Genomic DNA, 21,229 nt, shown 5'->3' on the forward strand with positions numbered 1-21,229 from the left:
CACACACACACACACACACACACACACACCACACACACACACACACACACACACACCACACACACACACACACACACACACACACACACAGAAACACAGACAAGACAAATGCATACACCCTCACGCGAATGCATATAAAAACACACGACGCTTGCACGTACACACATGCATATATACACAAAACTCACGAAACAAGCAAACAGAGAGGAACAAAGACAATGGGGTTAGGCCCGGACACCACTAGGTGTTGCACAACGAGCAAACAGAAAGAAACACAGCTCACAGGGTTAGACCGGGAAACCACTAACTGTTGCAAAAATGTGCCTTTATAAGCTTGTGTTTCAAACCAATAGTTTTCTGAAAAAAAAAAAGAATAATAAAAAAAAAAGTGGAGACACTGGCATATCACATTCTCTAGTCTACTAGGGCTGATTGTGGATAGTTAACCAGAGCGGTAGTGTAACTGTGGATACAGAGCGGTGGTGTGACTGTGGATACAGAGCGGTAGTGTAACTGTGGATACAGAGCGGTAGTGTAACTGTGGATACAGAGCGGTAGTGTAACTGTGGATACAGAGCGGTAGTGTAACTGTGGATACAGAGCGGTAGTGTAACTGTGGATACAGAGCGGTAGTGTGACTGTGGATACAGAGCAGTAGTGTGACTGTGGATACAGAGCGGTAGTGTGACTGGATACAGAGCGGTAGTGTGACTATGGATACAGAGCGGTAGTGTAACTGTGGATACAGAGCGGTAGTGTGACTGTGGATACAGAGCGGTAGTGTGACTGTGGATACAGAGCGGTAGTGTAACTGTGGATACAGAGCGGTAGTGTGACTGTGGATACAGAGCGGTAGTGTGACTGTGGATACAGAGCGGTAGTGTAACTGTGGATACAGAGCGGTGGTGTGACTGTGGATACAGAGAGGTGGTGTGACTGTGGATACAGAGAGGTGGTGTGACTGTGGATACAGAGCGGTAGTGTGACTGTGGATACAGAGCGGTAGTGTGACTGTGGATACAGAGCGGTAGTGTGACTGTGGATACAGAGTGGTAGTGTGACTGTGGATGCAGAGCGGTAGGTAGTATGACTGGTATAAGATTGTCATATAATAATATAGGTTAGCATAATTCAACACCACACCAGGATGCTAAACAATACAGCACAATAACATATAGGTTAGCGGTCCAAATGGTGTGTGTGCATGCACACGTGTAAGGAAGTGAGTTGGAATGTGTTTGAGGAAGCGAGTGAATGGGAGAGTGTTTGAGGGAGTGTATTTGAGGAAGTGAGTGAATGAGAGTGTGTTTGAGGAAGTGAGTGTGTAGGAGTGTGTTTGAGGAAGTGAGTGAATGAGAGTGTGTTTGAGGAAGTGAGTGAGTGGGAGTCTAGGACAAAAAGGCTTCTCAACAGTTTTTACCCCCAAGCCATAAGACTCCTAAACAGGTAATCAATTGGCTACCTGGACTATTTGCATTGCGTGTCCCCCCAACCCCTCTTTATACACTGCTGCTACTCTCTGTTTATCATATATGCATAGTCACTTTAACTATACATTCATGTACATACTACCTCAATTGGGCCGACCAACCAGTGCTCCGGCACATTGGCTAACCGGGCTATCTGCATTGTGTCCCCCCCACCACCCCCTCTTTTACGCTTCTGCTACTCTCTGTTCATCATATATGCATAGTCACTTTAACCATATCTACATGTACATACTACCTCAATCAGCCTGACTAACCGGTGTCTGAATGTAGCCTCGCTACTTTTATAGCCTCGCTACTGTATATAGCCTGTCTTTTTACTGTTGTTTTATTTCATTACTTACCTATTGTTCACCTAATACCTTTTTTGAACTATTGGTTAGAGCCTGTAAGTAAGCATTTCACTGTAAGGTCTACACCTGTTGTATTCAGCGCACGTGACAAATAAACTTTGATTTGATTTGAGTGTGTTTCAGGAAGTGAGTGGGATTGTTTTTAAGGAAGTGAGTGGGAGTGTGTTTCAGGAAGTGTGAGAGTGTGTTTCAGGAAGTGAGTGGGAGTGTGTTTCAGGAAGTGAGTGTACCTGAGGCTGAGTTTCTGCAGGGCTCCCAGGACATTCTCTCTGCTCACAGAGTCCTTCTCCTCTGTCCTTAGAGACTCAATGAGCAGCCTCAACAAAGACGGGACCTGGGACAGGTACACACGACCTGGAACACAACACAACACAACACACACACACACACACACACACACACACACACACACACACACACACACACACACACACACACACACACACACACACACACACACACACACACACACACACACACACACACACACACACACACACACACACACACACACACACACACAACCAGGGGTCACCACCATCGACCGAGAATTATAGCCTGGAATCCATGCTTCAAAATCACCATTTGCTTCATGGTGAAATCCCTGAGCAGTTTCCTTCCTCTCTGGCAACTGAGTTAGGAAGGACGCCTGTATGTCTCCACCTGTTGTATTCGGCGTATGTGACAAATACCATTTGATTTGATGTTTGCAGTGACTGGGTGTACACATCTACCAATCGGTGCCCTTATTTTTTTTATAAAAAGAAATAAACAATTCCAGGGGGTGGATCAGCTTTGATATTGTGGATAGATTGTTGCTTCCATCAATGTAATTGTCTGCATGATTTCCAATCCCCCATATAATCTTTGGGTATATATATATATATATATATATATATATATATATATATCTATATACACACACATATACCCAAATAAATACATATAAATACACACACACACACACACACACACACACACACACACACACACACACACACACACACACACACACACACACACACACACACACACACACAGTTGAAGTCGGAAGTTTACACACACTTAAGTACGAGTAATTAAAACTCGTTTTTCAACCACTCCACAAATTTCTTGTTAACAAACTATAGTTTTGGCAAGTCGGTTAGGACATCTACTTTGTTTTTCAAACAATTGTACATACAGTGGGGGAAAAAAGTATTTGATCCCCTGCTGATTTTGTATGTTTGCCCACTGACAAAGAAATGATCAGTCTATACTTTTAATGGTAGGTTTATTTGAACAGTGAGAGACAGAATAACAACAAAAAAATGCAGAAAAACGTGTCAAAAATGTTATAAAATTATTTCCATTTTAATGAGGGAAATAAGTATTTGACCCCTCTGCAAAACATGACTTAGTACTTGGTGGCAAAACCCTTGTTGGCAATCACAGAGGTCAGACGTTTCTTGGAGTTGGCCACCAGGTTTGCACACATCTCAGGAGGGATTTTGTCCCACTCCTCTTTGCAGATCTTCTCCAAGTCATTAAGGTTTCGAGGCTGATGTTTGGCAACTCGAACCTTCAGCTCCCTCCACAGATTTTCTATGGGATTAAGGTCTGGAGACTGGCTAGGCCACTCCAGGACCTTAATGTGCTTCTTTTGAGCTACTCGTTTGTTGCCTTGGCCGTGTGTTTTGGGTCATTGTCATGCTGGAATACCCATCCACGACCCATTTTCAATGCCCTGGCTGAAGGAAGGAGGTTCTCACCCAAGATTTGACAGTACATGGCCCCGTCAAATGATGCAGTGAAGTTGTCCTGTCCCCTTAGCAGAAAAACACCCCCAAAGCATAATGTTTCCACCTCCATGTTTGACGGTGGACATGGTGTTCTTGGGGTCATAGGCAGCATTCCTCCTCCTCCAAACACGGCGAGTTGAGTTGATGCCAAAGAGCTCCATTTTGGTCTCATCTGACCACAACGCTTTCACCAGTTGTCCTCTGAATCATTCAGATGTTCATTGGCAAACTTCAGACGGGCATGTATATGTATTCTTGAGCAGGGGGACCTTGCGGCCACTGCAGGATTTCAGTCCTTCATGGCGTAGTATGTTACCAATTGTTTTCTTGGTGACAATGGTCCCAGCTGCCTTGAGATCATTGACAAGATCCTCCCGTGTAGTTCTGGGCTGATTCCTCACCGTTCTCATGATCATTGCAACCCCACGAGGTGAGATCTTGCATGGAGCCCCAGGCCGAGGGATATTGACAGTTCTTTTGTGTTTCTTCCATTTGCGAATAATCGCACCAAATATTGTCACCTTCTCACCAAGCTGCATGGCGATGGTCTTGTAGCCCATTACAGCCTTGTGTAGGTCTACAATCTTGTCCCTGACATCCTTGGAGAGTTCTTTGGTCTTCGCCATGGTGGAGAGTTTGGAATCTGATTGATTGATTGCTTCTGTGGACATGTGTCTTTTTTACAGTTAACAAACTAAGATTAAGAGCACTCCCTTTAACAGTGTGCTCCTAATCTCAGCTCGTTACCTGTATAAAAGACACCTGGGAGCCAGAAATCTTTCTGATTGAGAGGGGGTCAAATACTTATTTCCCTCATTAAAATGCAAATCAATTCATAACATTTTTGACATGCGTTTTTCTGGATATTTTTGTTGTTATTCTGTCTCTCACTGTTCAAATAAACCTACCATTAAAATTATAGACTGATCCTTTCTGTATCAGTGGGCAAACATACAAAAACAGCAGGGGATCAAATACTTCCCCCCCCCCCACTGTATATTATACAAATATATATATATATATATATATATATATATATATATATATATATATATATATATAATACATACATACATATATACACATATATAATACATATATACATTTATACATACACAGACACTTTTTTTAGAATATACCTTTATTATTCCCTGCAAACCCTACCACCCCTCCCCCAATTGGAGTAAACTAATAAACAATAACACTTTGGCTTCTACCTTCAGTTTATAGATCTTATACACATTTCACAGACACAATCTATTTTACAATAGTTATATTTTGTTTGTTTTTAGTCCTTGCCTTCTATTTCTGATGTCCATCCAATTTGATTTCTATTTGTAACTGTGCTATTTCACAACATTTCTGAACTTATATACATTTTACAGACACCCATATGTTTTACAATGGTTATCTTGTTATTAGTCCCAACCTTCAGCTCTATTCAACCCCTCCCATCTTGCTCTTAACACCATCCATCTAATTGGTGCCCTTCTCTACAAGATGTTGAAAAACCTTGCCATAACAAAGAGGTTGAATACTTATTGACACAAGACATTTCAGCTTTTCATTTCTAGTTAATTAAAAAAAATTCTACAAACTCAATTCCACTTTGACATTATGGGGCATTGTCTTTAGATCAGTGACACAAAATCTGAATTGAATCCATTTTAAATTCAGGCAGTAACAACACAATTTTGAAAAAGTTAAGTGGAGTGAATACTTTCTGAAGGCACTGTATACTACAACACATTAAATAACATTTGACTTACCCTCTGCGAGGGAAGCGAAAGCATTGATGAGACGAGCCATGTACTGCCTGACCATCTCGTTCTTCGACCTCATCAAGAGGAGCACAGATTTCTGCAAAACATATTCCAACGCAGATTTTTTTTATGGGAAAGCCACTGGGAGATTCGGTATAATGGACAATGGACAATGAGCTGTTTCAAATGTAAGTTACTGTCTAACATCTATTGTTGATTAATTTCCCATAGGCAATTCAAAAAACACTGTGGGGTTGTATCTGGTTGGCAAAAGAGAACCATCGCGCTCTCCCAGAAGCTTGGCTGGTGCGTAAAACCCGCAAATTCAGTTGTATGTGGTGTTAAAGCATAGCTTTTTGGTCTGGTGACTATCCAGGATTTCAGTTGTATATATTTTTATGTACAAAATTAAATATTCATTAGTCACAATGGAAAACGAATTCATTTGATCTATATGAACAATGAAAGTGCTTGGTAGGCCAACATTTGGCCATGCTCATTGTAATCAATGAAGATTAAAACTGTCAAAGTATCTCTCAAAAACTTTTCCATTCATATGTGGACTACGAGCCAAAGTCTTAAGCCAGCCACCGCACAAAACTACCCTCATCACATGACATTGGAGCAGGCCAGGGGAGAACCACCACCTCCTTCTCATTGAAGCAATGGAAGTTCAAGGTCAACTGTGGTACAGCAGGCATTGTTAACAGAAAACATTATAGCGATTGGAAAAATTGCAATCTTTGTGTTCAATCTAAAAAATATATTATAATAATAATTCTAAGACAATAATGGTACGAATAAACGAGAGGCTACTCTGGCCCTAACAAACTCAGATCAATCTGATCTTGAATTCAAACAAACAATAGCTCAGGCCAATGAAGTGACAGATTGTATATTGCCTCCTAATATTGTACATATAAACATACAGTACCAGTCAAAAGTTTGGACACACCTACTCATTCAAGGGTTTTTCTTTATTTGTACTATTTTCTACATACATGTAGAATAATAGTGAAGACATCAAAACTATGAAATAACACATATGGAATAATTTAGTAATGAAAAATGTGTTAAACAAATCAAAATATATTTGAGATTCTTCAAAGTAGCCACCCTTTGCCTTGATGACAGCTTTGCACATTCTTGGCATTCTCTCAACCAGCTTCATGAGGAACTCACCTGGAATGCATTTCAATTAACAGGTGTGCCTTGTTAAAAGTTTATTTCTGGAATTTCATTCCTTCTTAATGAATTTGAACCAATCGGTTGTGTTGAGAAAAGGTATGGGTGGTATACAGAAGATAGCCCTATTTGGTAAAAAAACAACTCCATATTATGGCAAGAACAGCTCAAATAAGCAAAGAGAAACGACAGTCCATCATTACTTTAAGAAGAACTTTGAAAGTTTCTTCAAGTGCAGTCACAAAAACCATCAAGCGCTATGATGAAACTGGCTCTCACGAGGAACGCCACAGGAAAGGAAGACCCGGAGTTACCTAAATTCATTACAGTTTACTGCACCTCAGATTGCAACCCAAATAAATGATTCACAGAGTTCAAGTAACAGACACATCTCAACATCCACCGTTCAGAAGAGACTACGTGAATCAGGCCTTCATGGTCGATTGCTGCAAAGAAACCACTACTAAAGGACACCAATAAGAAGAAGAGACTTGCTTAGGCCAAGAAAAACAAGCAATGGACATTAGACTGGTGGAAATCTGTCCTTTGGTCTGATGAGTCCAAATTTACGATTTTTGGTTCCAACCGCTGTGTCTTTGTGAGGCGCAGAGTATGCAAACAGATGATCTCTACATGTGTGGTTCCCACCATGAAGTATGGAGGAGGAGGTGTGATGGTCTGGGGGTGCTTTGCTGGTGACACTGTCAGTGATTTATTTAGAATTCAAGGCACACTTAACCAGCATGGCTACCACAGCATTCTGCATCGATCCGCCATCCCATCTGGTTTGCGCTTAGTGGGACAAACATTTGTTTTTCAACAGGACAATGACCGAAAACACCTCCAGGCTGTGTAAGGGCTATTTGACCAAGAAGGAGAGTGCTGCATCAGATGACCTGGCATCCACAATCACCCAACCTCAACCCAAATGAGATGGTTTGGGATGAGTTGGACCTTAGAGTAAAGGAAAAGCAGCCAACAAATGTTCAGTATATGTGGGAACTCCTTCAAGACTGTTGGAAAAGCATTCCAGGTGAAGCTGGTTGAGAGAATGCCAAGAGTGTGCAAAGCTGTCATCAATGCAAAAGGTAGCTACATTGAAGAATCAAAAATATATTTTTTGGTTTAGTACATGATTCCATATGTATTATTTCATAGTTTTCATGTCTTCACTATTATTCTACAAATGTAGAAAATAGTAAAAATAAAGAAAAACCCTTGAATGAGTAGGTGTGTCGAAACTTTTGACTGGAATTGTATATATGTATTATAGGCTACAGTAGGCTACTAAGTAACATTTCCAGTGGCACACTGACTCACTCAATGATGAAGATGAAGCCATAGGCTACTACTCATGCTGATGGCCGATGCGCTCCTCTTGGCAATAGCCTATCTCAAGACGAGCTACTTTGAAAAACAGTGCTGCTGTTTGCTCAACATTGGGAGTTGTTTCTATTGTTTCTACAGACAGATTAGTTCTCTTTTCCAAACTGTACTTTTTTCCTGCAAATGTATTTAGAAATCTGCAAAAGCCAAACAGACAGCCGCTACCAACCATAGACATATAATCCATAGATGGCAGTTCCTGTTCAAGTCCGGACTGGCAGTCATTGCTAGTGTACCCATGAGTTTACAGTCAAATTGCCAGGGTAAGAGGTTCCAAATACCTTCTATGGATTATATGTCTATGGCCACAACACAACAAGCTGTTCTATATTAGGCACACATGCTGCCCAAATTGCGGCCTTCCCGACTGTAGGCATACCGGTAACTGCCAAAACAAAGAAAACATTTGAGTAAACGAGGGATACAAAGTTTATGTTATGGTGTGTGGGGTTCATTTTCCTGGTATGGTTTAGGTCCACTTGTAGAATCTATGCCAAGGTGTACTGAAGTTTTTCTGGCTGCTTGTTGTGGCCCAAAACCCTATTAACCTGTTTAGGATAGGGGGCAGTATTTTCACGGCCGGATAAAAAAACGTACCCGATTTAATCTGGTTATTACTCCTGCCCAGAAACTATAATATGCATACAATTGTTTGATTTGGATAGAAAACACCCTAAAGTTTCTAAAACTGTTTGAATGGTGTCTGTGAGTATAACAGAACTCATATGGCAGGCCAAAACCTGAGAAGATTCTATACAGGAAGTGCCCTCTCTGACCATTTCTTGGCCTTCTATAGCCTCTTTATTGAAAACAGAGGATCTCTGCTGTAACGTGACATTTTCTAAGGCTCCCATAGGCTCTCAGAAGGCGTCAGAACGGGGAATGACTCTGCAGTCCCTGGGCGAAAAACAGTAGCGCATTTGGATAGTGGTCGATCTGAGAACAATGAAACGGGTGCGCGTGTGCACGTGAAGAGTCCGTTTTACATTTTCAGTCTTTGAAGGAAAACAACGTCTCCTGGTCGGAATATTATCGCTATTTTATGAGAAAAATCGCATAAAAATTGATTTTAAACAGCGTTTGACATGCTTCGAAGTACGGTAATGGAATATTTTGATTTTTTTTGTCACGATACGCGCCGGCGCGTCACCCTTCGGATAGTGTCTTGAACGCAAGAACAAAACGCCGCTATTTGGATATAACTATGGATTATTTGGAACCAAAAGAACATTGGGTGTAAAGTAGAAGTCCTGGGAGTGCATTCTGACGAAGAACAGCAAAGGTAATCCAATTTTTCTTATAGTAAATCTGAGTTTGGTGAGTGCCAAACTTGGTGGGTGTCAAAATAGCTAGCCATGATGGCAGGGCTATCTACTCAGAATATTGCAAAATGTGCTTTCACCGAAAAGCTATTTTAAAATCTGACATAGCGATTGCATAAAGGAGTTCTGTATCTATAATTCTTAAAATAATTGTTATGTTTTTTGTGAACGTTTATCGTGAGTAATTTAGTAAATTCACCGGAAGTTTCGGTGGGTATGCTAGTTCTGAACGTCACATGCTAATGTAAAAAGCTGTTTTGATATAAATATGAACTTGATTGAACAAAACATGTATGTATTGTATAACATAATGTCCTAGGAGTGTCATCTGATGAAGATCATCAAAGGTTAGTGCTGCATTTAGCTGTGGTTTTGGTTTTTGTGATGTTATATGCTAGCTTGAAAAATGGGTGTGTGATTATTTCTGGCTGGGTACTCTCCTGACATAATCTAATGCTTCGTTGCTTTCGTTGCAAAGCCTTTTTTAAATCGGACAATGTGGTTAGATAAAGGAGAGTCTTGTCTTTAAAATGGTGTAAAATAGTCATATGTTTGAAAAATTGAAGTTTTGGGATTTTTGAGGAGTTTGTAATTCGCGCCACGCCCTATCATTAGATATTGGAGCGGTGTTCCGCTAGCGGAACATCTAGATGTAAGAGGTTTTAAGACACTTTATGTTGGTGTTTCCTTTATTTTGGCAGTTACCTGTATGCACTTCTGATCAAATTTAATACAGAGTTATTTTTTTTAAACTATTGACCCTCTGTGGCAAAAATGATGCTCTCCGGTGTATTATGAACATTGAGAGCGGGCTCCTCTGGTTGGATAATAAAAAATAAAAATATTAACGTAATTGTATTTTTTGTAGTGTTTTTGCCTCTTGTGCCCAGCCCCTGACTCACACAATTGACCCGTCAAATGTATTTATTATGCTGTTTTTCTTTTTTTAAATAATTGTTTTAATAAGTCAATCAAGGCAGGGCCCCCCAGTTACCCACGTGGGCGCCCTACCTCCTCTCCTCATCTGACGATTAGCAGAGCGACACCGGCATGCTGTCTACACTCATTGAGAGTGGGCTCATGAATCCTCCTGTAGTTGGCAGTTACAGTGGAAAAAAAGGGGAGTTCTCTCTTTTGTTATTGCGAAAAACAAAAACAAACATCGTTACAAAGACGCTTCTCCTTACTCTCGGGGCAAACAATCTTCTAGTGAACTAGTGAATCGTAGGACCAATGATACAGGGGCCCTCCTTCCCTATTGTGGTAATTCTAGAAGACAGGAGAAAAACTGTATTGCACTGAATCGGAGGTAGAGGATGTTTCGTAAAAGGTTAAAATAATGAGATTACGATAGCATGTTTACTCAAGACAGTGAGATGTTCACATGTTCAATTGATTGTCTTTCTTACCAGGAGAGAACGGTGTGTGTGTGTGTGTGTGTGTGTGTGTGTGTGTGTGTGTGTGTGTGTGTGGGTGCGTGTGTGTGTGTGCGTGTGTGAGAGGCATTTTAAACCGGCACATTACTACTGTCAAATTAAATGTGGTATCTAGCCTACTTGAGAGAGGCTAGATACCAAAAGAGTTCATGACCTACCACCATTTCCAATATGATATCCCAACATTTATATCCCAACATTTAGAACCTGTGAAAGCCTGTGAGTGGACTCTTTAAAGAGTCATTCAAGAGATCCATTAAATGAAACAAAAAGGCCTAATTCAGATTCTTCTCTCTTCCCTCTGAAGAGTGAACTTAGCAACGCTTCACATCCTTAACGGGAAGTGAACGAGTGCCAACTTTGGGGAGGAGAGAATCGTGACAAAGCCCCTATGGTTTTGTCAGATAATATGTCTAATGGTTACCTCATGGTTGTACCAGAACCTAATGCCGCCCTGTAAGTGCCGGGCTGAAGTTTCCCATAGGTACAGATCTAGGATCAGCTTCTCCATCTGCCAATCCTAACATTCACCATTATTGGGAAAAATGCTAAACTGACCCAAGATCAGTGTCAAGGGGCAACTTCACCCAATACCACCCTGCCTGTTTTATTTTTATTTCACCTTTATTTAACCAGGTAGACCAGTTGAGAACAAGTTCTCATTTACAACTGCGACCTGGCCAAGATAAAGCAAAGCAGTGCGACAAAAACAACAACACAGAGTTACACATGAACAAACGTACAGTAAATAACACAATAGAAAAGAAAAATTGAAAAATCTATGTACAGTGCGTGCAAATGTAGAAGAGTAGGGAGGTCGGCAATAACTAGGCCGTAGAGGCAAAAAATAATTACAATTTAGCATTAATACTGGAGTGATAGATGTGCAGATGATGATGTGCAAGTAGAGATACTGGGGTGCAAAAGAGCAAGAGGGTAAGTAATAATATGGGGATGAGGTAGTCGGGTGTGCCATTTGCAGATTGGCAGTGTACAGGTACAGTGATCGGTAAGGTGCTCTGACAGCTGATGCTTAAAATTAGAGGGGGAGATATAAAACTAATGCTTCAGTGATTTTTGCAATTCGTTCCAGTCATTGGCAGCAGAGAACTGGAAAGAAAGGCAGCCAAAGTAAGTGTTGGCTTTGGGGTTGACCAGTGCAATATACCTGCTGGAGCGTGTGCTACGGGTGGGTGTTGCTATGGTGACCAGTGAGCTGAGATAAGGCGGGGCTTTACCTAGCAAAGACTTATAGATGACCTGGAGCCAGTGGGTTTGGCAACAAATATGAAGCGAGGGCCAACCAACGAGAGGATACAGGTCGCAGCGGTGGGTAGTATATGGGGCTTTGGTGATAAAATGGATGGCACTGTGATAGACTACATCCAGTTTGCTGAGTAGAGTGTTGGAGGCTATTTTGTAAATGACATCGACGAAGTCAAGGATCGGTAGGATAGTCAGTTTTACGAGGGTATGTTTGGCGGCATGAGTGAAGGAGGCTTTGTTTCGAAATAGGAAGCCGATTCTAGATTTAATTTTGGATTGGAGATGCTTAATGTGAGTCTGGAAGGAGAGTTTACAGTCTAATCAGACACCTAGGTATTTGTAGTTGTCCACATATTCTAGGTCAGAACCGTCCAGAGCAGTGATGCTAGTCGGGCGGGCAGGTGCAGGCAGCAATCGGTTGAAGAGCATGTGCTTAGTTTTACTAGCATTTCAAAGCAGTTGGAGGCCACGGAAGGAGTGTTGTATGGCGTTGAAGCTCGTTTGGAGGTTTGTTAGCACAGTGTCCAAAGAAGGGCCAGATGTATACAGAATGGTGTCGTCTGCATAGAGGTGGATCAGAGAATCACCAGCAGCAAGAGCGACATCATTGATATATACAGAGTAAAGTATTGGCCTGAGAATTGAACCCTGTGTCACCCACATAGAGACTGCCAGAGGTCCGGACAACAGGCCCTCCAATTTGACACACTGAACTCTATCTGAGAAGTAGTTGGTGAACCAGGTGAGACAGTCATTTGAGAAACCAAGGCTATTGAGTGTGCCGATAAGATTGCGGTGATTGACAAGGTCGAAAGCCTTGTCCAGGTCGATGAAGACGGCTGCACAGTACTGTCTTTAACCGATGGCGGTTATCATATCGTTTTAGGACCTTGAGCGTGGCTGAGGGGCACCCATGACCAGCTCGGAAACCAGATTGCACAGCGGAGAAGGTACGGTGGGATTCGAAATGGTTGGTGATCTGTTTATTAACTTGGCTTTTGAAGATTTTAGAAAGGCAGGGTAGGATAGATATAGGTCTGTAACAGTTTGGGTGTATAATGTCTCCCCCTTTGAAGAAGGGGATGACCGCGGCAGCTTTCAAATCTTTGGGGATCTCAGACGATACGAAAGAGAGGTTGAACAGGCTAGTAATAGGGGTTGCAACAATTTCGGCGGATAATTTTAGAAAGAGAGGGTCCAGATTGTCTAGCCAGGCTGTAGGGATCCAGAACATTAGCTGTCTGGATTTGGGTGAAGGAGAAGTGGGGGGGGGGGGGGGGGGGGGGGGTTGGGCAAGTTGCTGTGGGGGGTGCTGAGATGTTGGGGTAGGGGAAGCCAGGTGGAAAGCATGGACAGCCGTGGAAAAATGCTTATTTAAATTATCGAATATCGTAGATTTATCGGTGGTGACAGTGTTTCCTATCCTCAGTGCAGTGGGCAGCTCAGAGGTGGTGCTCTTATTCTCCATGGACTTTACAGTGTCCCAAAACTTTTTGGAATTAGTGCTACAGGAAGCAAATTTCTGTTTGAAAAAGCTAGCCTTAGCTTTCCTAACTGAGTATATTGGTTCCTAACTTCCCTGAAAAGTTGCATATCGCGGGGGCTATTCGATGCTAATGCAGAACGCCACAGGATGTTTTTGTGCTGGTCAAGGGCAGTCAAGTCTGGGGTGAACCAAGGGCTATATCTGTTCTTAGTTCTACATTTTTTGAATGGGGAGGAAAGCACTTTGAAGAGTAACCAGGCATCCTCTACTGACGGGATGAGGTCAATATCCTTCCAGGATACCCGGGCCAGGTCGATTAGACAGGCCTGCTCGCTGAAGTGTTTTAGGGAGCGTTTGACAGTGATGAGGGGTGGTCGTTTGATCATGGACCCAGTACGCACGCAGGCAATGATCGCTGAGATCCTGGTTGAAGACAGCAGAGGTGTATTTAGAGGGCAGGTTGGTTAGGATGATATCTAAGAGGGTGCCCATGGTTACGGATTTAGGGTTGTACCTGGTAGGTTCCTTGATGATTTGTGTGAGATTGAGGGCATCTAGCTTAGATTGTAGAACGGCCGGGATGTTAAGCATGTCCCAGTTTAGGTCACCTAACAGTACGAACTCTGACGATAGATGGGGGGGGGATCAATTCACATATGGTGTCCAGGGCAGAGCTGGGGGCTGAAGGGGGTCTATAACAAGCGGCAACAGTGAGAGACTTGTTTCTGGAAAGGTGGATTTTTAAAAGTAGAAGCTCGAATTGTTTGGGCACAGACCTGGATAGTATGACAGAACTCTGCAGGCTAACTCCGCCCCCTTTGGCAGTTCTATCTTGTTGGAAAATGTTATAGTTAGGTATGGACATTTCAGGATTTTTGGTGGCCTTCCTAAGCCTGGATTCAGACACAGCTAGGACATCCGGGCTGGCGGAGTGTGCTAAAGCAGTGAATAAAACAAACTTAGGGAGAAGGCTTCTAATGTTAACCCACCTGTCTGGTGCTGTGGTGATCCAGGAGGTGGTTGCTAATGTAGGCCTGCAGTACCGTGTCCCGCTGCTCACCTTGGAGAGAACGGGTCAGTCTCTGGGGATAGGAGAACACACAAGGTGATGACACAGACAGGCAGACAGACCGGCAAACTGACAGACAGACAGACAGGCAGGTAGGCAAACAGACCGGCAGACAGACCAGCAGACAGGCAGACAGACAAGCACAGAGACAGAGAGACATTGAGGCACAGAGACGGACAGGCACAGAGAGAGAAAGAGACACAGAGAGAAAGAAAGACACAGAGACAGATATACATAGAGACTGAGACAGAGACACATATACATAGAGACAGAGACACAGAGACAGAGACACACACATATATATATAGAGACAGAGACACATATACATAGCACATACACATAGAGACAGAGACACATAGAGACAGAGACACAGAGACACATAGAGACAGAGACACATATACACAGAGACACAGAGACAGAGACACATAGAGACAGATAGAGACAGAGCAGTAGCAGTATGCCTAGCCATGTCCAGGCTGTCTGACTGACCCAGCACAGGGCCTGGAGCAGCAGGGCCTTGAGTCTGTCTGATCCCCCCAGCAAGTCTCTCTTCAGCTTGTCATAGTCCAGAGAGGGCAGCAGTGGCACCTCCTTAGGCCTCCTGTATAGAGGAGATGGTGGGTGTTTTTCACAAACTATCTGCTCTAGTGTGTATTTATTATGGATCCCCATTAGTTCCTGCCAAGGCAGCAGCTACTCTTCCTGGGGTTTATTATGGATCCCCATTAGTTACTGCCAAGGCAGCAGCTACTCTTCCTGGGGTTTATTATGGATCCCCATTAGTTCCTGCCAAGGCAGCAGCTACTCTTCCTGGGGTTTATAATGGATCCCCATTAGTTCCTGCCAAGGCAGCAGCTACTCTTCCTGGGGTTTATTATGGATCCCCAATAGTTCCTGCCAAGGCAGCAGCTACTCTACCTGGGGTTTATTATGGTTCCCCATTAGTTCCTGTCAAGGCAGCAGCTACTCTACCTGGGGTTTATTATGGATCCCCATTAGTTCCTGCCACGGCAGCAGCTACTCTTACTGGGGTTTATTATGGATCCCCATTAGTTCCTGTCAAGTCAGCAGCTATTCTTCCTGGGTTTTATTTTGGATCTCCATTAGCTCCTGCCAAGGCAGCAGCTACTCTTCCTGGGGTTTATAATGGATCCCCATTAGCTCCTGCCAAGGCAGCAGCTACTCTTCCTGGGGTTTATTATGGATCTCCATTAGCTCCTGCCAAGGCAGCAGCTATTCATCCTGGTGTTAAGCAACATTAAGGCAGTTGTATACAATTAAAAACATTGCATTACATTACCCAATATAATTCACAACACATTAAGTATGTGCCCTCAGGCACTCTACTACCATATACATTACATGACCAAAAGTATGTGGACACCTGCTTGTCAAACATCTCATTGCAAAATCATGGGCATTAATATGGAGTTGGTCCCCACTTTGCTGCTACAGCAGCCTCCACTCTTCTGGGAAGGCTTTCCACTAGATGTTGGAACATTGCTGTGGGGACTTGCTTCCATTCAGCCACAAGAGAATTAGTGAGGTCGGACACTGATGTTGGACGATTAGGCCTGGCTCGCAGTCTGTGTTCCAATTCATCAGAAAGGTGTTCGATGGGGTTGAGGTCCGGGCATTGCGCAGGCCAGGCAAGTTCTTCCACACCGATCTCAACAAACCATTTCTGTGTGACCCTTGATTTGTGCATGGGGGCATTGTCATGCTGAAACAGGAAAGGGCCTTCCCAAACTAATTGGAAGCACAGAATAATCTAGAATGTCATTGTATGCTGTAGAGTTAAGATTTCCCTTCACTGGAACAAAGGGGCCATGAAAAACAGGCCCAGACCATTATTCCTCCTCCACCAAACTTTACAGTTGTCACTATTTATTCAGGCAGGTAGCGTTCTCCTCACATTCACCAAACCCAGATTTGTCTGTCGGACTGCAAGATGGTGAAGCGTCATTCATCACTCCAGAGAACTAATTTCCACTGTTCTTTAGTCCAATGACGGCGAGCTTTATACTACTATACTACACTTGGCATTGCGCATGGTGATCTTAAGCTTGTGTGCGGCTGTTTGGCCATGGAAACCTATTTCATGAAGCTCGCGATTGTTGCTTCCAGAGGCAGTTTGGAATTCGGTAGTGAGTGTTGCAACCGAGGACAGACACTTTTTACCTGCTTCAGCACTTGGCGGTCCGTTCTGTGAGCCAGTTTGGCCTACCACTTCGCGGCTGAGTCGTTGTTGCTCCAAGACGTTTCCACTTCACAATAGCAGCGCTTACAGTTGACCGGGGCAGCTCTAGTAGGGAAAAATGTCATGTCTTTGTTGGAAAGATGTCATCCTATGACGTTGCCACGTTGAAAATCATTGAGCTCTTCAATAAGGCCATTCTACTGCCAATGTTTTTTTCCCTATGGAGATTGCATGGCGGTGTGCTCAATTTTATACACCTGTCAGCAACAGGTGTGGCTGAAATAGCCCAAATCCACTAATTCGAAGGGGTGTCCACATACTTTTGTATATATAGTGTATCTACAACACAAAATCCATGTGTGTACAGTGTATACAGTATGTTATCGTGTGTGTACGCGTGTGTCTGTGCCTGTGTGTCTCTTTAAAGTCCCCACTGTTCCATAAGGTGTATTTTTTTATCTGTTTTTAAATCTGATTCACCTTCTTGCATCAGTTACTTGAAGTGGAATAGAGTTCCATGTAGTCATGTCCCTATGTAGTAATGTGTGCCTCCCATAGTCTGTTCTGGACTTGGGGACTGTGAAGAGACCTCTGGTGGCATATCTTATGGGGTATGCATGGGTGTCTGAGTTGTGTGCTAGTAGTTTAAAACAGACACCTCGGTGCATTCAACATGTCAATACCTCTCACAAAGACAAGTAGTGATGAAGTCAATCTCTCCTCCACTTTGAGCCAGGAGAGATTGACATGCATATTATTAATGTTAGCTCTCCGTGTACATCCGTGTAGCTCTCCGTGTACATCTAAGGGCCAGCCGTGTTGCCCTGTTCAGGAACAATAGTAATTTTCCTTAGCCCCTCCTTGTGGAACCTAGTCCACAGTAGTCCAGGTGAGACAAATCTAGGGCCTGTAGGACCTGCCAGTTCAATGTGATGGTAAATCTCAAAACATAATAACATAAGGACAGTTCACTGTGATGGTAAATCTCAGGTCATAATAACCTAAGGACAGTTCACTGTGATGGTAAATCTCAGGTCATAATAACATAAGGACAGTTCACTGTGATGGTAAATCTCAGGTCATAATAAACTAAGGACAGTTCACTGTGATGGTAAATCTCAGGTCATAATAAACTAAGGACAGTTCACTGTGATGGTAAATTAGTTCATGTCTTATGGAATTAAATTTACCAATGAGCCCATATTAAACTAAGAAGTATATCTAAGGTAATGCAATGTAATCTGAGGTAATGTAACCTAAGGTAATGTCATGTAATCTAAGGTAATGTTTTTTGTTTTTTTGTTTACCTTTATTTAACGAGGCAAGTCAGTTAAGAACAAATTCTTATTTTCAATGACGGTCTAGGAACAGTGGGTTAACTGCCTTGTTTAGGGGCAGAACAACTTTTTACCTTGTCAGCTCGGGGATTCGATCTTGCAACCTTCCGGTTACTAGTCCAACGCTCTAACCACTAGGCTACCTGTCGCCCCAATGTATTCTAAGGTAATGTAATCTAAGGTAATGCAATGTAATCTAACGTAATGCAATGTAATCTAAGGTAATGTAATGGGACTCCTGCACACTGTGTGCCATTTTTAACATTTATTAAGTGCTTTTTTCAATATGCCATTTTCCCAGCAGGTTCCACAGAACAACTCAATGAGGGGACTTACTGAGGTGCAATAGACGCTCGTAGCAACGAGGAAGCCTGGGAGAGAGAAAGACAAATTGTAGTATTAGAGCAAATTGTAGTATTTTAAATTTCAACCACAACACCATCCCAGTGACCACACACACTGAGATTACTGACATATTTAGAGTCACTTTTTGTGTTTTTAATCGATCATCTTTTGACATAGAAAAGATGCCAAAACATTCGGGTTGTTCGTATCCAGCAGAAGAGGTATGTTCTTGCTCAGCTGTCTCATACTTACCCAAGTTTCCCCCGTCACCCTAAATCAACGGTGGTTAAGTTAGGTTAACTAAATGTGCTAACGGACGGGCAGGGGTTCATGCGTGCAGGTTATGGTTTGGTCACATGCACAATCCCTGGGCGTAACCTATGGCAACAGTGCCCATGCAATGAGTGACAGGGACACTGCCCAATCCAATGAGCAAGGAGGAACACAAAGGGGCGAGGTGTTAGTGAGCAGGAACCAATTCCTTTCGTGTTTCAGGAATTGCTGCACCTGTCCTATAGGCCTGGTATTGTAAGAGAGCTGTGGACGGAACAAACCTACAAACTAAGGCTTCAGCTGAGGTTTCAAAGTAGTAATTAGCGTGTTTCCAACTGAAATCCAACCTCAAAACTGGATGATTAGCTTGAGGAAAAGGTCAGTGAGGTGATCCATATCATTTCTGGCGTTGGTGTAGCTAGAACGTGATTGGGAGAAAGACTTGTCTTGGATCCTACTTTCTAAAAATGTCTGTTCCCATAAAGCATGAAGGGGTGGCAGGTGTTCATGTCATGTTCAGCCTGTGACATTTGACAGAGGATTTACTGAGACCAGTCTCCTGCAGCAACTTCCACCAGAGAGGACATTGAGATATAGGAATGTTAAGGAGATTAGCCTTTCCCATGAATTCGCCTCTGTTAGTTTAATTGCCCCAAACCGAACTGAAATGGACGACAGGGACTTTAAGCCAGAACATGCAATATGGTTAGCTAGAATGGGAAAGGAGTATTTTCAAAAAGGCAAGAAGACTATCAATTTTCGTCTTGAAAATTGAGTTTTTTTTGGCCTCGTACAGTCTATAAAATAAACGTCATTGACTGACAAAAAGTTATTGTTTTTAGCATGAAAAAATAAAAAACACTTTTAATGGTATATGTAAAATAATATTGCAGACAGTGGAATTAAATTCCCACACTGAGATTGCAGAAACAGTCAATTTATCATCTTTAACGTCGTATCTCTTTGTTATGCCTAATGGGGAAGACCCATAATAGGCCATTGTTGCACTTATTATTTGATAAGTAGGTTTAATATTTGTATCCTAATATAATTCAGGTATTTGGGTGGATTGTCTGAGTTTTGGTTTCTCCCCATAGGCAGGTAGACACAATGAAATCTTTGAGAACCATCTATAATAAATGGGAGAAGACTACGATAATTATACTGCAATTATGGTGTTGTATTCCAATGGAGAACAAAGTAATTCTCTGTGTGGCTGTGGAAGAGGTTGACCCTAACTGGAAATCAACAACAGCTTAAAAAACGTAAGATCTGGTTGTAGGCTATTATGCAATTCTAATTTTTTATTTTTTTTCCCTTTTCTTTTTAAAATAGTTTAGACGTTTTTCAGCTACTTTCCCCTATCTTGTTTTGCACTCTGGCATGGGAAAAGTGCTTAAAATAAGAAGTACGCTGGTATCATCATTCTTCTTTAATTCTCATCGGTCAGTTGGGACCAATGTTCCCTCTAAGCTGCGCGCAGTAGAAATATCAACCCATGGAGAGAAGCACGAAATGAAACTTCACTCAACTTTCTGGAGTTTTCCCCGTTAGTTAACACTATCAACGTTTACCTTTACTGTGGCAACTGTGATCGAACCAATACAATATTAGCCACTTTCAATGCAACATACCAAGACAAAACTAACTATGCAAGAGATTTTGTAGAAGGTTAGAACGTTTCAGAGTAGGATTCTACGGCATTGACACGCACGGCTCATCCCGTACTCTATACAGACCGGTGTGGCGTAACCAATCAGAGCTGCAGTAGGCCTATATGCAAATAGACCATTGCCATATATGGATCTGTACCATTCACTTTGAACTGGACTGTGTTTACAGCATGAGTGGTTGTGAGTAGATGCGTTTGTTTTGAGATCAAAGCGAGAGCTGCATGTATCCACGTGTGCACATTTTGTTAATGTCCTTTGCTAGTTAGTCAGTTATTAGCCCAGTTATAGATCATTTGTAGTCAGCAATAGGGGAGTGACTGCTTCCTACAAGGGCACAAAACGTGTACATTTCTAGACATCTTTGAAAAGCGAGTCAGGTAAATAATAGTTTTTTTGTCTTAAAGGGGCAGTATTGTATTTTGAAACAGGCTTGAATAAACTAAGTAGCCAATAGGCAGAGGGTAGCATAATGTGCCTTTCTCTGTAATAACAGTATGGGAATAATAATGGATTTTATTTTGTAAAGTGGTTTCTTGCATCAAATAACACAACAACATTCAGTGGGTACAGCCTCAGTGTTCACAGTAAACACGCACTGGAATTTGCGGCAGACCTGAAATTTGCTCAGTGCCGAAAGAAATTAGAGGGAACATTGGTTGGGACTTGTATAAAAAGAAACAGAGAGGGCTGAGATCGATGTTGTCATACGTACAAGTGGCCTTTTACCTTCCTAATGGTATAGCCAACAGAGAGAGATGATGGCAATCTATGGACGGGGGACAAGTGGATGCTTATTGAAGTCGCTGGCTATGCCCCCTGAGGGATTTCACCAAACAAGCTGCATCCTCGCCAGACAAAAGGGAACCA

At 42.5% G+C, this 21,229-nt stretch overlaps 1 protein-coding gene across 2 annotated transcripts in view; it reads right to left on the minus strand.

Moving 5' to 3' along the window:
* Nucleotides 1–21,229, minus strand: part of armc9 (armadillo repeat containing 9) — a 97,230-nt gene that overhangs the window by 57,781 nt on the left and 18,220 nt on the right. For both annotated transcript variants that reach the window (XM_014149854.2, XM_014149853.2), the window contains 5 exons: nucleotides 18,408–18,442; nucleotides 15,024–15,135; nucleotides 14,455–14,547; nucleotides 5,391–5,481; nucleotides 2,071–2,194 (listed from right to left, as the gene is read on the minus strand). In XM_014149854.2, the coding sequence (XP_014005329.1) occupies nucleotides 2,071–2,194; nucleotides 5,391–5,481; nucleotides 14,455–14,547; nucleotides 15,024–15,135; nucleotides 18,408–18,442 (455 nt within the window). The remainder of the gene's footprint in view (nucleotides 1–2,070; nucleotides 2,195–5,390; nucleotides 5,482–14,454; nucleotides 14,548–15,023; nucleotides 15,136–18,407; nucleotides 18,443–21,229) is intronic.

The sequence above is a fragment of the Salmo salar genome, chromosome 16 (genome assembly GCF_965601325.2).
Source record: "Salmo salar chromosome 16, fSalSal1, whole genome shotgun sequence".
Taxonomy (NCBI): Eukaryota; Metazoa; Chordata; class Actinopteri; order Salmoniformes; family Salmonidae; genus Salmo; species Salmo salar.